The sequence below is a fragment of the Oncorhynchus masou genome, chromosome 2 (assembly GCF_036934945.1).
Source record: "Oncorhynchus masou masou isolate Uvic2021 chromosome 2, UVic_Omas_1.1, whole genome shotgun sequence".
In the NCBI taxonomy this organism is placed as follows: Eukaryota; Metazoa; Chordata; class Actinopteri; order Salmoniformes; family Salmonidae; genus Oncorhynchus; species Oncorhynchus masou.
Window position 1 is genome coordinate 50,896,098 of NC_088213.1, and position 12,828 is coordinate 50,908,925.

Here is a 12,828-nt window from a genome sequence, read left to right on the forward strand (position 1 = left end):
GATTGAAAAAAAGCTTCTATAGCAAGGAAATCAGTCTCGCTGTTCCCAGCTTTGATGCACCTGTACTGGCCTGGCCATCTGGATGGGAGCGGGGTGAACAGGCAGTGGCTCGGGTGGTTGTTCTTGATCTTTTTGGTCTTCCTGTGACATCGGGTGCTGTTGGTGTCATGGAGGGCAGGTAGTTTGACCCGGTGATGTGTTGTGCAGACCGCTCCACCCGCTGGAGAGCTTTGCGATTGAGGGCGGTGCAGTTGCCATACCAGGCTGTGATACAGCAAGACAGGAAGCTTGTCATGGTTTTTAAATGTTGAATTTTTATTCCACCTTTTTATTTAACTAGGCAAGTCAGTTAAGAACCCCTTCATTGTAAATAAGAATTTAACTGCCTTGTTCAAGGGCAGAACTAGATATGTTTACGTCCGCTCGGGGATTTGATCTAGCAACCTTTCGGTTACTGCCCAACACTCTAACCATTAGGCTATCTGCTGCCAAATTCCTTCAGCGTCCCGAGGTTGAGGCGATGTTGCGCCTTCTTTACGAGAATGTCTGTGTGGGTGGACCTTTCAGTTTGTCCGTGATGTGTACGCCGAGGAACTTAACTTTCCACCTTTGATGTGGATAGGGGGGGTGCTCCCTCTGCTGTTTCCTGATGTCCACGATCATCTCCTTTGTTTTGTTGACTTTGAGAGAGGTTGGTCAGAATCTATAATGGCTCAATACATTGGAAGCACTGAATGCTTTATATTTTCTTAGTTGCGTGCACATTTATATTTTTACCTGTTATTACCTTTGTGTACTTCAAAAAGGGAGTACGTTTAGGTAGTTGCTCTGCAAAATTCCCTATTTTGTAATGAACAAATGTGGTGTTTGTTACGAGAGTCAGAACCAGAGCTTCTCGTATACTCATTTCTAATGCACAGATACAGGGGTAGTTTCTACCCAAAGTCACTCAACAATCTAAATGCCTCTGGTTACATGACCAGCAAAACAGCTCAAGTGTTGCACCAAGGAAAATGAACGGTGTCCCTAGTTTTATCAGTCAGTTAAAAAGGTGAATTTAATAGTTAATATTGACAAATGAGTATTTGTACTACAGGAGGGACCTCAACGGAAGAAGAGGAAATCAGAGGCAGGACAGGTGGAGAATCAGGTGGACCTGTTGGCTCTGGGCACGGCTGTGGGCAGCGTTATCATCTACAGCACAGTGAAAGGAGCACTGCACTGTACACTGGTAAGGAGTGGGATGTGGCGCCACTGTCTCTGACCATTTGGGGATGTACCAAAAATCATACAATTGAGAACTTCTATTAGACCATCTTGACTAGTAAAATAAAACATGTTGCTTGCATAATAGTTGACAATGTTTGCCTTATGGTTGGAAGTGTTACTTTATAGGTTTGGGCGGTGACCAGACTGTCATAACTTCATACTGACCTTATTGACCTTGTTCCACACTGGGATATTTGGTAACACTGCCACTGAACACAAGGGGTGCTGTTTTCAATCCATACTTATACTCTGTAATCTGACATGTTAGCAATGCTAAAATCCCATAGAGAATGTTAAATGCCAATGAACGCATTGCTAACTTTTTGTACGGTTTCTGACCTAAACTAAAAGTAACAAAAATGCTAGTTTCCTGAATGCACAAAACAAATATTAGCTTGGAGGGATCTTAATCCAGCAAGGTATTCTCTGCTGTTACCGAGTGAATGCTTAATTTTGAAAGAAGCTAACCCCATAGCTCGGTAACGATCTACAAAATTAGCTAACCAAATGCACAACTGCAGAGCATTTAGCACATTTTAGACACTTAACTTAGTAGTTGTAAGCTATGTAGCTTGCAAACATTTCGTTGGGAATTCCATGCTTTAATTAGATCACCTGTTGCTGTTCAACAGTGAGTGGTCACAAGGCTCCCGACTCTAGTTGTGATTGTAAACAAACACCCCTTGACTAATCTTCATAATGTGACAGGTGAAATGAAGAACATTATGTTTATCTCCTAACGTATTGCACTGCAGGTATTTACTTAAAAAGTAAATACAAATATTCACATTTATTAAACTTAAACCATAGGAATATTTTCTAGGAATATTTATGTCCGTTGCGTTATGCTAATTAGTGTCAGTCGATGATTACACTCCTCATGCGGGATGGAGAGTCACTAGAGGTTAAACAGTCCTGTGGCTTTTTCTAAATGCCCGATATATGGTATGCTACCCAATCCTAGTACTTTATTCTATGTTCTATAATATGCTGCGGTGACATGTCATTTCACAATGTTTTTACCATCAATCGTGAATATCGGATACCATGAAGTTAGTGAAACATCTGGTACTGTTTTTATTCCAATTGTGAACCCTATGAATAATTTTTCTAAATGTTCTATCACACTATCAAAGAATATTGTTGACATCTGCTCTTTCCCAGGACGGAAGTCACAGTGGTGTGGTGAATTGTGTGCAGTGGCACCCTGAGGACTGCCTGCTGTACAGTGGCTCAGACGACACACACATCGTAGAGTGGGACCTACAGACGGGCAAGGCGCGCTGGTGGGTACCGGTGGTGGGGAAATCTAATAAAACTGGTTTAAACCAAAAAAGGGTTTTCTCTGCGACAGTCCTCCATGGCTCAGCATTAACACCTTTTGTGGTGATGAAAGGTTGGTTTTACACCGGATTTGTCTCGCTGTAGGAATGTGTTATATTCACAATCCAATGTGCATTTCAAGTCTGGCGCTTCAACCTGATTTCCATTGAAGTAGGTAGCCAGTCTTGCATGATCCTTGGCATAACTGCTCATAGGTGCAGGATAATTTCGATAGAAAATGGTGGTCCTACCACACAAGCTTTTTGACCCGGTTAACTTAAATTCGCTGGTTGCTGATTGAAGTCTTGGAGTGCATAAGCTTACATGGTCTCAGCAGTATTGTCAGGAATAATTATTGTTGACCAATTAGGCCACTCATTGCTATATAGTGTCTTTTGGCAGATGAGGCCCTACTCATGCTCACACACTTGTCAGATGGAATTTGGTGTTAAGTATAGAGGTCAGTGTATATCTGCAATACAAATCTCTTTCCCAAATAAATGCATTCTTGTTTTTGTGTATTGTTTGTGCTGAACTGACATGCACAATTGTTGCTGACACGCCAATGTTCAGATGAAGGGAATTAAAATGCCCACCACCGCTTCGCTCAACTCTGTGTGTAGCCTACTCTAGCAACTGGCAAAGTAATTCAATGCCTAGTGTTGCCTTTTTTTGTCATGTTAACAAAATCCGACAACCCCATAGCAAAATAGTTTACCTGTTTAACTATTTGCCTTATTGTGTGTTCTGTGAGAAATATTCTTCTCGGGGCGCATTCAATTTTCAAGAGCCATAGGGACAGAAACATGTGTTAGATCAAAATAAGTATATAATTATTAATGTATAGTAATAACAATCGTGTTGTGTCAATGGGAAAATGCAGTATATTTTATAGCCACTGTTCTGCATCAGTTGGGTTACAGCCGATGATTCTTATTGCTTATAGAACATTTATTGATATAGACCAGTGCTCTCCAACACTGTTCCTGGAGCACTACCATTCTGTGGGTTTTCATTCCAACCCTAATCTAGTGCACGTGGTTCTATTAATTAGCTGGTTGATAAGATGAATCAGGTTAGTGACAACTATGGTTGGAGTGAAGCCACATGAGGGTAGCTCTCCAGTAACTGTTTGGGAGAGCCCTGCTTTGGACCCTCATATTCAACTCTGGGCCCTGAATTTAGTTCCACAGCTTTTTTTCATCCCAACTCTATTCAGGGACTGATTTTTAGATCTGGGATACCAGGTCAATTAATTATCAGGTAGAACCCAAAACCAGAAGGTTCTGGGCCTCGTAGGGTAAGTGTTAAATACCCCTAATATAGACTTTTATAGGCTATATGCATGGTCCAATATGTTAAAAGCCATTGTTATTAGTCATTTTTTTAGGTGGAAATTGTATTTTACATGGTGTCCGTGTTATTTTCATTCAGTTGGGAGAAGAATGAATGTCCCTCTAAAAAGTCACTAGAACTGAGTTTCTCATAACCCTTAAGCAAGGGGATTGGAATTGGATTAACTCTGTTAAATGTACATATGATCCTCTTTCCCGCAAAGCAAAATGGTGTTGACGTTGTTGCATGAAAGGGGAGTTCAACTTGGCCCCAGACAATCGATCTGAGATTGGCCCAAGTTTCAGTCATCGGATATTTTCCCCCCGCGCTGTAAAAATGTTTTAAGAAAATGTTTGGACATGAGTGAAAGGGTTGGAATTTTGGATTTCTTCCTCTATTTTACAGAAGGCCCATAATTGTTTTTTTTTTCACAGTAGGTGGAAGGCTGATCGTGCCCCAGTGACCAGTCTGTGTGTGAGTCCGGATGGCAAGCTGCTGCTCTCAGCGGGACATACCATCAAGATGTGGGACCTCGAGACCAAGGAGGTGTACCGGGTAAAAGGCACTGCTTGGTCAATCTGATGTCTGCATTGGCCATGCATCATTTACGGCCTCTGCAGATGTCAGGGCGTTCCTACCACTACTTGTCAAGGAAGCGTGTTTGTACAGGACCTCTGGTCCACACCTACTGTCAACCAATCATGTCAATGTGGAGCCCTCTGCATTGTTACAAAATTTGAGGCACTCAGCCATGGGGTTATGAGCTTGATTTGACCTCACACCCTCCATACAAAGCCTCGGAACACATTTTATGGTCAAGCATACATTTTGCTTTAATTAAGTGGGTCTTGCCCAGACCGCATACGCAGCAGTTACGTGGCGGACACTCACATGAATTCGTCACGCGAATATTTTTATTTATTTATTTCACCTTCACATGAATTCGTCACGCGAATATTTTTATTTATTTATTTCACCTTTATTTAACCAGGTCGGCAAGTTGAGAACTATTTCTCATTTACAATTGCGACCTGGCCAAGATAAAGCAAAGCAGTTCGACACATACGACAGAGTTACACAAGGAGTAAAACAAACATACAGTCAATAATACAGTATAAATAAGTCTATATACGATGTGAGCAAATGAGGTGAGATAAGGGAGGTAAAGGCAAAAAAAGGCCATGGTGGCAAAGTAAATACAATATAGCAAGTAAAACACTGGAATGGTAGATTTGCAATGGAAGAATGCGCGAAGTAGAAATAAAAATAATGGCGTGCAAAGGAGCAAAATAAATTAATTAAATACAGTAGGGAAAGAGGTAGTTGTTTGGGCTAAAATATAGGTGGGCTATGTACAGGTGCAGTAATCTGTGAGCTGCTCTGACAGTTGGTGCTTAAAGTTAGTGAGGGAGATAAGTGTTTCCCGTTTCAGTGTTTTTTGTAGTTCGTTCTAGTCATTGGCAGCAGAGAACTGGAAGGAGAGGCGGCCAAAGAAAGAATTGGTTTTGGGGGTGACTAGAGAGATATACCTGCTGGAGCGTGTGTTACAGGTGGGAGATGCTATGGTGACCAGCGAGCTGAGATAAGGGGGGACTTTACCTAGCAGGGTCTTGTAGATGACATGGAGCCAATGGGTTTGGCGATGAGTATGAAGCGAGGGCCAGCCAACGTGAGCGTACAGGTCGCAATGGTGGGTAGTATATGGGGCTTTGGTGACAACTGATTGCACTGTGATAGACTGCATCCAATTTGTTGAGTAGGGTATTGGAGGCTATTTTGTAAATGACATCGCCAAAGTCGAGTATTGGGAGGAGGGTCAGTTTTACAAGGGTATGTTTGGCAGCATGAGTGAAGGATGCATTGTTGCGAAACTGGAAGCCAATTCTAGATTTAACTTTGGATTGGAGATATTTGATATGGGTCTGGAAGGAGAGTTTACAGTCTAACCAGACACCTAAGTATTTGTAGTGGTCCACGTATTCCAAGTCAGAGCCGTCCAGAGTAGTGATGTTGGGCAGGTGCGGGTAGCGATCGGTTGAAGAGCATGCATTTAGTTTTACTTGTATTTAAGAGCAATTGGAGGCCACGGAAGGAGAGTTGTATGGCATTGAAGCTTGCCTGGAGTGTTAACAGTGTCCAAAGAATGGCAAGAAGTATACAGAATGGTGTCGTCTGGGTAGAGGTGGATCAGAGACTCACCAGCAGCAAGAGCGACCTCATTGATGTATACAGAGGAGAGTCGGTCCAAGAATTGAACCCTGTGGCACCCCATAGAGACCGCCAGAGGTCCGGACAGCAGACCCTCCGATTTGACACACTGAACTCTATCAGAGAAGTAGTTGGTGAACCAGGCGAGGCAATCATTTGAGAAACCAAGGCTGTCGAGTCTGCCGATGAGGATGTGGTGATTGACAGAGTCGAAAGCCTTGACCAGATCAATGAATACGGCTGCACAGTAATGTTTCTTATCGATGGCGGTTAAGATGTCGTTTAGGACCTTGAGCGTGGCTGAGGTGCACCCATGACCAGCTCTGAAACCAGATTGCATAGCAGAGAAGGTATGGTGAGATTCGGAATGGTCGGTAATCTGTTTGTTGACTTGGCTTTCGAAGACCTTAGAAAGACATGGTAGGATAGATAGTCTGTATCAGTTTGTGTCAAGAGTGTCCCCCCCTTTGAAGAGGGGGATGATTATGCAGGGACGCTGACAGGCCTATGGTCCTTACACTTATATTTCCATGTAGCAGATGCATTTACACCCCCGTAACAGTCATATTTAAACAGATCCATAAGCATAAGTAATTGGGTCATGTTCAGTTGTCACCAAATGGATGAAAAGAGTAAGCAGCTCAGGTGTAGTACCTGGACAATGCCAATAAGAGGACCACCTCTTCATTAGCCTTTTTCATTGTGTGCCCTAATGAACATGAGCCAGTTCAGTGAGTACCTCAGATTTCCCCTGTCTTTGGATCAAGATGTTTTCTCCAAACTTACACCTCCCACCTGTTTTCTCCCTCCTCCATCAGAAGTTCACAGGTCACTCCACGGCGGTGACGACCCTGCGCTTCGCCACCACACGCCCCCCGGATAGTAACGGCCTCTACTTCCTCTCCGGCGCGGCCCACGACAGACTCCTCAGCGTGTGGTGAGTAATGAACGCCACAGCGCTTCTCTCAATAGACCCACAATACACAGGGGTTGTTTTGTGTTGCATGTGATATGAAGTGTCATGTCAGTTTCTTACAAAATACTCCCTTACAAAAAATAAACAGACCTGTCATTTGTCTTGACAGCCTGATTGAATAAAGAATAAGTGTTTTGATTTCTAGTGTTCACTTGCTATCAAGAACTCAAGGTTAAATGTGCAAAGCCAACTGGTTTGTCTTTGGCTGACTCGTGTGCTGTGTATACGCTACATTCATGTGTCTGTCCACCCCTTAGGCAAGTCCGGGAAGACGGCAAGGACAAGAACTCAGTGGTGTCCTTCAACCTGACTGACGAGCCTCACCACATAGACCTCTTCACCTCTAACAGCAAGGAAGAGGTGAGATGGCTGTGCTTCACTGGAGGTTATTTGGAGTAGGGTGTTAGTTTTGCCTAAACAAGTGCCAGCTGAAGTTAGCCAAACATTCCCCAGTGGAAAAACAGTGTCGCTCTTAAGAGCACTGGTTGTGGAAGGCTCTCGTTTTGTCTCGCTGTCTGAATCTCTCCCATTGTCAGCACGGTGTGACCTGGCCAAATGACTAAGATGAGACCTAAGGGGACCATTGACCCGATCATTTGTTAGAGGGGAGGTGGTGGTTGACCAGGCTTGGTCTCTTGTGCCTCCCTTGGTTCAAGACATTCCTTAATAACGGGATGTGCAGGTTGTCCAAGATAATGGTGTGGGGGCTGATTTGGGACTGGACCGCTAAGACGCATGCCTAATCCAATTTCTCCTTCTCTTAGGCTTTGAGGCTAGCAGTGGTGTGTAAAGATGGCCAGCTTCATCTCTTTGAGCATTTTTTGAACGGGTGAGTATAAAATCCCTCATCCTCGTGTTCAAGTTGATTTACTAACACATATTACCCTGTCACTGGGCAAGGCGCTGTCTTTCTTATGGCACAGTCTTATATCTGGCAGGGGAAGAATGAATGAGTCCATGTTCATCCCAGTCACCTCTATTCAGTGAGGAAAAAGGCTGGTTCATGCTATGTGCACAGACTTATGACAAATGGCAATTTTAGTAGTGATGTAGGGTGAAGGCAACAATCTATCACTCTTGAATCCCATCAAGTGGTGACCAAACCATTATTTAAATACTTTTTTTTAACCTATTTAACAAGGCAAGTCAGTTAACGGGATCGATTTGACAAAGGCCAGTGAGGGTGCAGGGCGCCAGATTCAAAACATCTCATAATTAAAATTCCTCAAACATAAGTATTATACACCATTTTAAAGAAACTTGTTGTTAATCCCCACCACAGTGTCCGATTTCAAAAAGTCTTTACGATGAAACCATACCATGCGATTAAGTTAGGTCAGCACCTAGTCACAAACACAGCCATTTTCCAGCCAAAGGGAGTAGTCACAAAAAGCAGAAAGAAAATGATTCACTAACCTTTTGATGTTCTTCATCAGATGGCACTCATAGGACTTCATGTTACACTATACATGTATGTTTTGTTCGATGAAGTTCATATTTATATCCAAAATCTTGTCTACAATGGCGCGTTTTGTTCAGTAATGTTTTACCTCCAAAGAGAGAGAGCCACATCAATTTACAGAAATGCTCAACATAAACATTGTTGGAAGATACAAGTGTTATGCATGGAATTAAATATATACTTCTCCTTAATTAATACAACCGCTGTGCCAGATTTCAAAAAAGCTTCATGGTAAAAGCACACCATGCTATAATCTGAGTACTGTGCTCAGCCTCCAAACAGATATCCGCCATGTTGTGGAGTCAACAAAAGTCAGAAATAGCGTTGTAAATATTCACTTACCTTTGATGGTTATTGGAATGTTATCCCAGGAATCCCAGTTCCACAATAAATGTTTTTATTCGATTAAGTCCATTTATGTCCAAATACCTCCTTTTTGTCGTGTTTCGTCCAGTAATCCAAATGCACAAAGCACAAGCACTAATTTGAGAAGTCAAACAATTTCTATTACAGTTTGTAGGAACATGTCAAACGATGTATAGAATCAATCTTTAGAATGTTTTTATCATAAATCTTCAATAGTTTCAGCTGGACAATTCATTTCATTTTAGAAATGAAAAGGAACGGAGCTCGTGCTCAGTGACTAAACTAATGGCTTTCTGCCAGACCCCTGATTCAAACAGCTCTTATTTGCTCCCCCTTCATAGTAGAAGCCTGAAAGGTTCTAAAGACTGTTGACATCTAGTGACTTAGGAAGTGCAATATGGCCCCATTCCACTTCATATTGGAAAGGCAATCACTTGAAAAACTACAAACCTCAGATTTCCCACTTCCTGGTTGGAAGTTTTTTTTTCCGGTTTTTGCCTGCCATATGATTTCTGTTATACTCAGACATCATTTAAACAGTTTAATAATCTGTTTTCTATCCAAATATGCTAATAATAATAATATAGCTTCTGGGCACACTTTTCACCCGAATGTAAAAACAGCGCCCCCGGCCATAAGAAGTTAAGAGCAAATTCTTATTTACAATGACAGCCATTTCCAGACAACGCTGGGCCATTTGTGTGCCGCCCTATTCACAATCACGGCCGGTTGTGATGCAGCCTGGATTCGAAACAGGGTGTCTGTAGCGAAGCCTCTATCACTGAGATGCTGTGCCTTAGACCGCTGCGCCACTTGGGAGCCCACATTCACACAGCGGGTGTTTTTCATTGATCAAGCTTAATTTAACGTTTTCAGCACAGTATTTATAAATTATTATATCGTACTGACAACTGATACATTTCTCTAGTTCTGTAATTATAGTATTGGTACACATTACATGGCACACTTCTTTGATACCTATGTCATGTTCATTAATGAATATTATTGTTTCCTCTGTAGGCCCTGTAAGAAGCCCCTGTCCCCGTTGTGTACAGTGCAGATGACTGGGGTGGAGGACAGCCCCATTCCCGTTCCCCTGTTGGCTGCGGCCCTCACTACAGACACACACAGCTTGCTGCTGGCCTACGGCAACCACTTGCAGCCTGTCATGGAGAGAGTGGTGAGTTGAATTCATACATGTGTTGTATACTCCAGTGTGCAATTAATCTAACCTTTCAAAAATGACTGTCACCGTTGAATGTTCTAGCTAATAAATGTTTGTATTAAATCTAGGCTGATGACAAAACTCTAGCAATATCCCTGACTTGAGCGTCATATTGGCTTTTCAATATACAGTTAACACTTAAGGAATGTTTTTGATTTGGTTTGTACACTTCGCCACAAATATTTAGGTTAGAGGCGAAATGTGAGTTGGTTGACCTTACGGAATATTCTGCAAAATGCTTCCTGTTCAGAGTGGTGGGGTTAAATGCAGATGACAGATTTCAATTGAATCTGTTCAGTTGTTCAACTGATTAGGTATCCCCCTGTCCCTTCCTGCCGTTAGCACAGACATTCTGTCTTACTCGGTCAAGTAGTATGAAGTATCGTTTCACTCCTTCCTCACGGCAAGTGCTGTTCTGTTCCTCACCCAGTCAAAGGAGGAGTGAATACGTTGTAACACAGCAGATATAAAGCACTATACATTACTATAATTATATTTAAATTATTTTTACCGTAACTGACTGTCCCCTCCTTAAGGAGGTGAACACTGCAGAGAGACATGTTTGCTTGACCCGTGATGTCCACACCACCCTCTCCCTCACCGTGGAAACCACAGTCTCCAAGGTAATTCCCAGCAGCAGCATGTTTTATTTACTGTTCTGAGCAACTGAACCAGTGGTATGGCACGATACTGTTGCGTTGCTCAATATCAGAGCATGAGTTTAAACACACCCCTGATCCCTGAAAGCTTGCATTGTTGTTCTCCAAAATGTACATGTTGATTGGGAAATGGGTCATTGAAGTTGAGTGGTTTGTTTGGTAAAAATGGAAAAACAGTGACATACTCTCTTGTTACAGGTGAAAACCCCAGTAGTTAATTCCAAGAGCCAAGTTGTCGTCCCTGGGCTTCCCGGTCACCAAGCGCCGGTCAAAGGAGCCCTGGGATCTGAGAAGAGAAAGGGCACAGATGCCAAAGAGGTATATTGTCTTGCATACACCTCAACTAAGACCAACTTGGCCTTTCAAGGTTGAACACTGAGTGTTTCTTGCTCGAAAATACCTGACTCCAACTTGCCCCTCAACTCTGTTGGCGATAGCAATAAAAACCTTGACTTAAGATGAATATTTGAAGTCCTCTCTAAAAACCCAGAACTTCAATCTTGTGTAATTGTCAGATGTTCTAAAGTTGAGAGGGTAGGCATCTGTTGAAGGTACTAGAATGAGAAGCGGAAGCAGGACAGTAGCTCCATCGCGTCTCTTTGCAAGTCTATGTGCCAAATGTACCCTCACTTTCAGAAATGATGCAAACACCTGTGGAATTGTGATTTGTACTAATCACCGAGGATAAATCTGCACACAACAGCAGTTCCTCGTTAAAACATCTGTTGGTTAAATTGATGGGATCATTCATGCGTAAAATATGCACGCATTACTAAGACCCTTTGGATAAAAAGTCTTAAAGGGAATATATTAGGGATGCAACTATTCACCAATACGTATCGTTTGCCGATTCAAATGATTAAGATACTCAAACCAATCGAAATGCAGAGGTCAGAAAAATACTCAAATGACGAATCGCTGATTCACTATTTTTCTTCACCATATTAATTTCTACCTTCCGAAAATACCTTGTGACAACTGATGCGTCCTCTCCTTCACTGTCAAATAAGAATGCATCTGACAGCCATTGTGCTTACAAGTAAATTTTACCTGCCAAAAAACCCCAGGGAATATCAGTAGCCCAGCGTCGCACACTGCTTAACATAGGATGCCTGTTCCAGAGCTCACACATCTGCGGGGCACATTCCACAGATTCCATCCCTAAGTTAAAACGGCAAATTCTCTCCAAGAGTGGTCTGAAAAGTTGTGAACAGTATTTGGGACCTAAGAAATAGAAGTGGCGCAGGCAGGAGGGTACACATGCAGAGGGCTCCGCATAGGTCTGTATTGACATGATTGGTTGATGGTAGGTGGGGGTGGTTCATCCTGTCTAAACAATACTCACTGACAACATGAACTTTGACTGAAGGTTATCAAAACAAGGCCCCATTAAAAAAATATCTTCATGACACCTCGTGTAGGGATTCAAAGACACAAATGTGTTAGAACACCTGGTAAGAGATCGGGGATTGCTTCCTGTTCAGGATGGGCTGATTAAGGTTATACTACAAACCATTACATGGACTTGCTCCTACCCATCTCTCAGATTTAGTCCTGCCGTACATACAGTGCATTCGGAAAGTATTCAGACATTTTACTCATTAATTTGTTGATGCACCTTTGGCCTTGATTACAGCCAAAGAGTGACGCTACAAGCTTGGCACACCTGTATTTGGAGAGTTTCTCCCATTCTTCTCTGCAGACCCTCAAGCTCTGTCAGGTTGGATGGGGAGCGCTGTTGCACTGTTTGCTGGTCTCTCCAGAGATGTTTGCTCGGGCTCACTTCCTGGACACTTCGAGAAAGCCACCTCTGCATTGTCTTGGCTGTGTGCTTCAGGTCGTTGTCCTGTTGGAAGGTGAACCTTTGCCCCAGTCTGAGGTCCTGAGCAGATTTTCATCAAGGATCTCGTACTTTGCTCTGTTCATATTTTCCCCTCGATCCTGACTAATCACCTAGTCCCTTGTGCTGAAAAACATCCACCACAGCATGATGCTGCCACCATGC

At 42.8% G+C, this 12,828-nt stretch overlaps 1 protein-coding gene across 1 annotated transcript in view; it reads left to right on the forward strand.

Annotated features, from left to right (window-relative positions):
• wdr43 (WD repeat domain 43) overlaps positions 1-12,828 on the forward strand; it is a 41,326-nt gene that overhangs the window by 1,720 nt on the left and 26,778 nt on the right. The window contains exons 2-10 of the mRNA XM_064925772.1: positions 1,097-1,231; positions 2,434-2,555; positions 4,362-4,482; positions 6,954-7,072; positions 7,369-7,471; positions 7,876-7,940; positions 9,960-10,119; positions 10,701-10,787; positions 11,022-11,141. Of these exons, the coding sequence (XP_064781844.1) occupies positions 1,097-1,231; positions 2,434-2,555; positions 4,362-4,482; positions 6,954-7,072; positions 7,369-7,471; positions 7,876-7,940; positions 9,960-10,119; positions 10,701-10,787; positions 11,022-11,141 (1,032 nt within the window). The remainder of the gene's footprint in view (positions 1-1,096; positions 1,232-2,433; positions 2,556-4,361; positions 4,483-6,953; positions 7,073-7,368; positions 7,472-7,875; positions 7,941-9,959; positions 10,120-10,700; positions 10,788-11,021; positions 11,142-12,828) is intronic.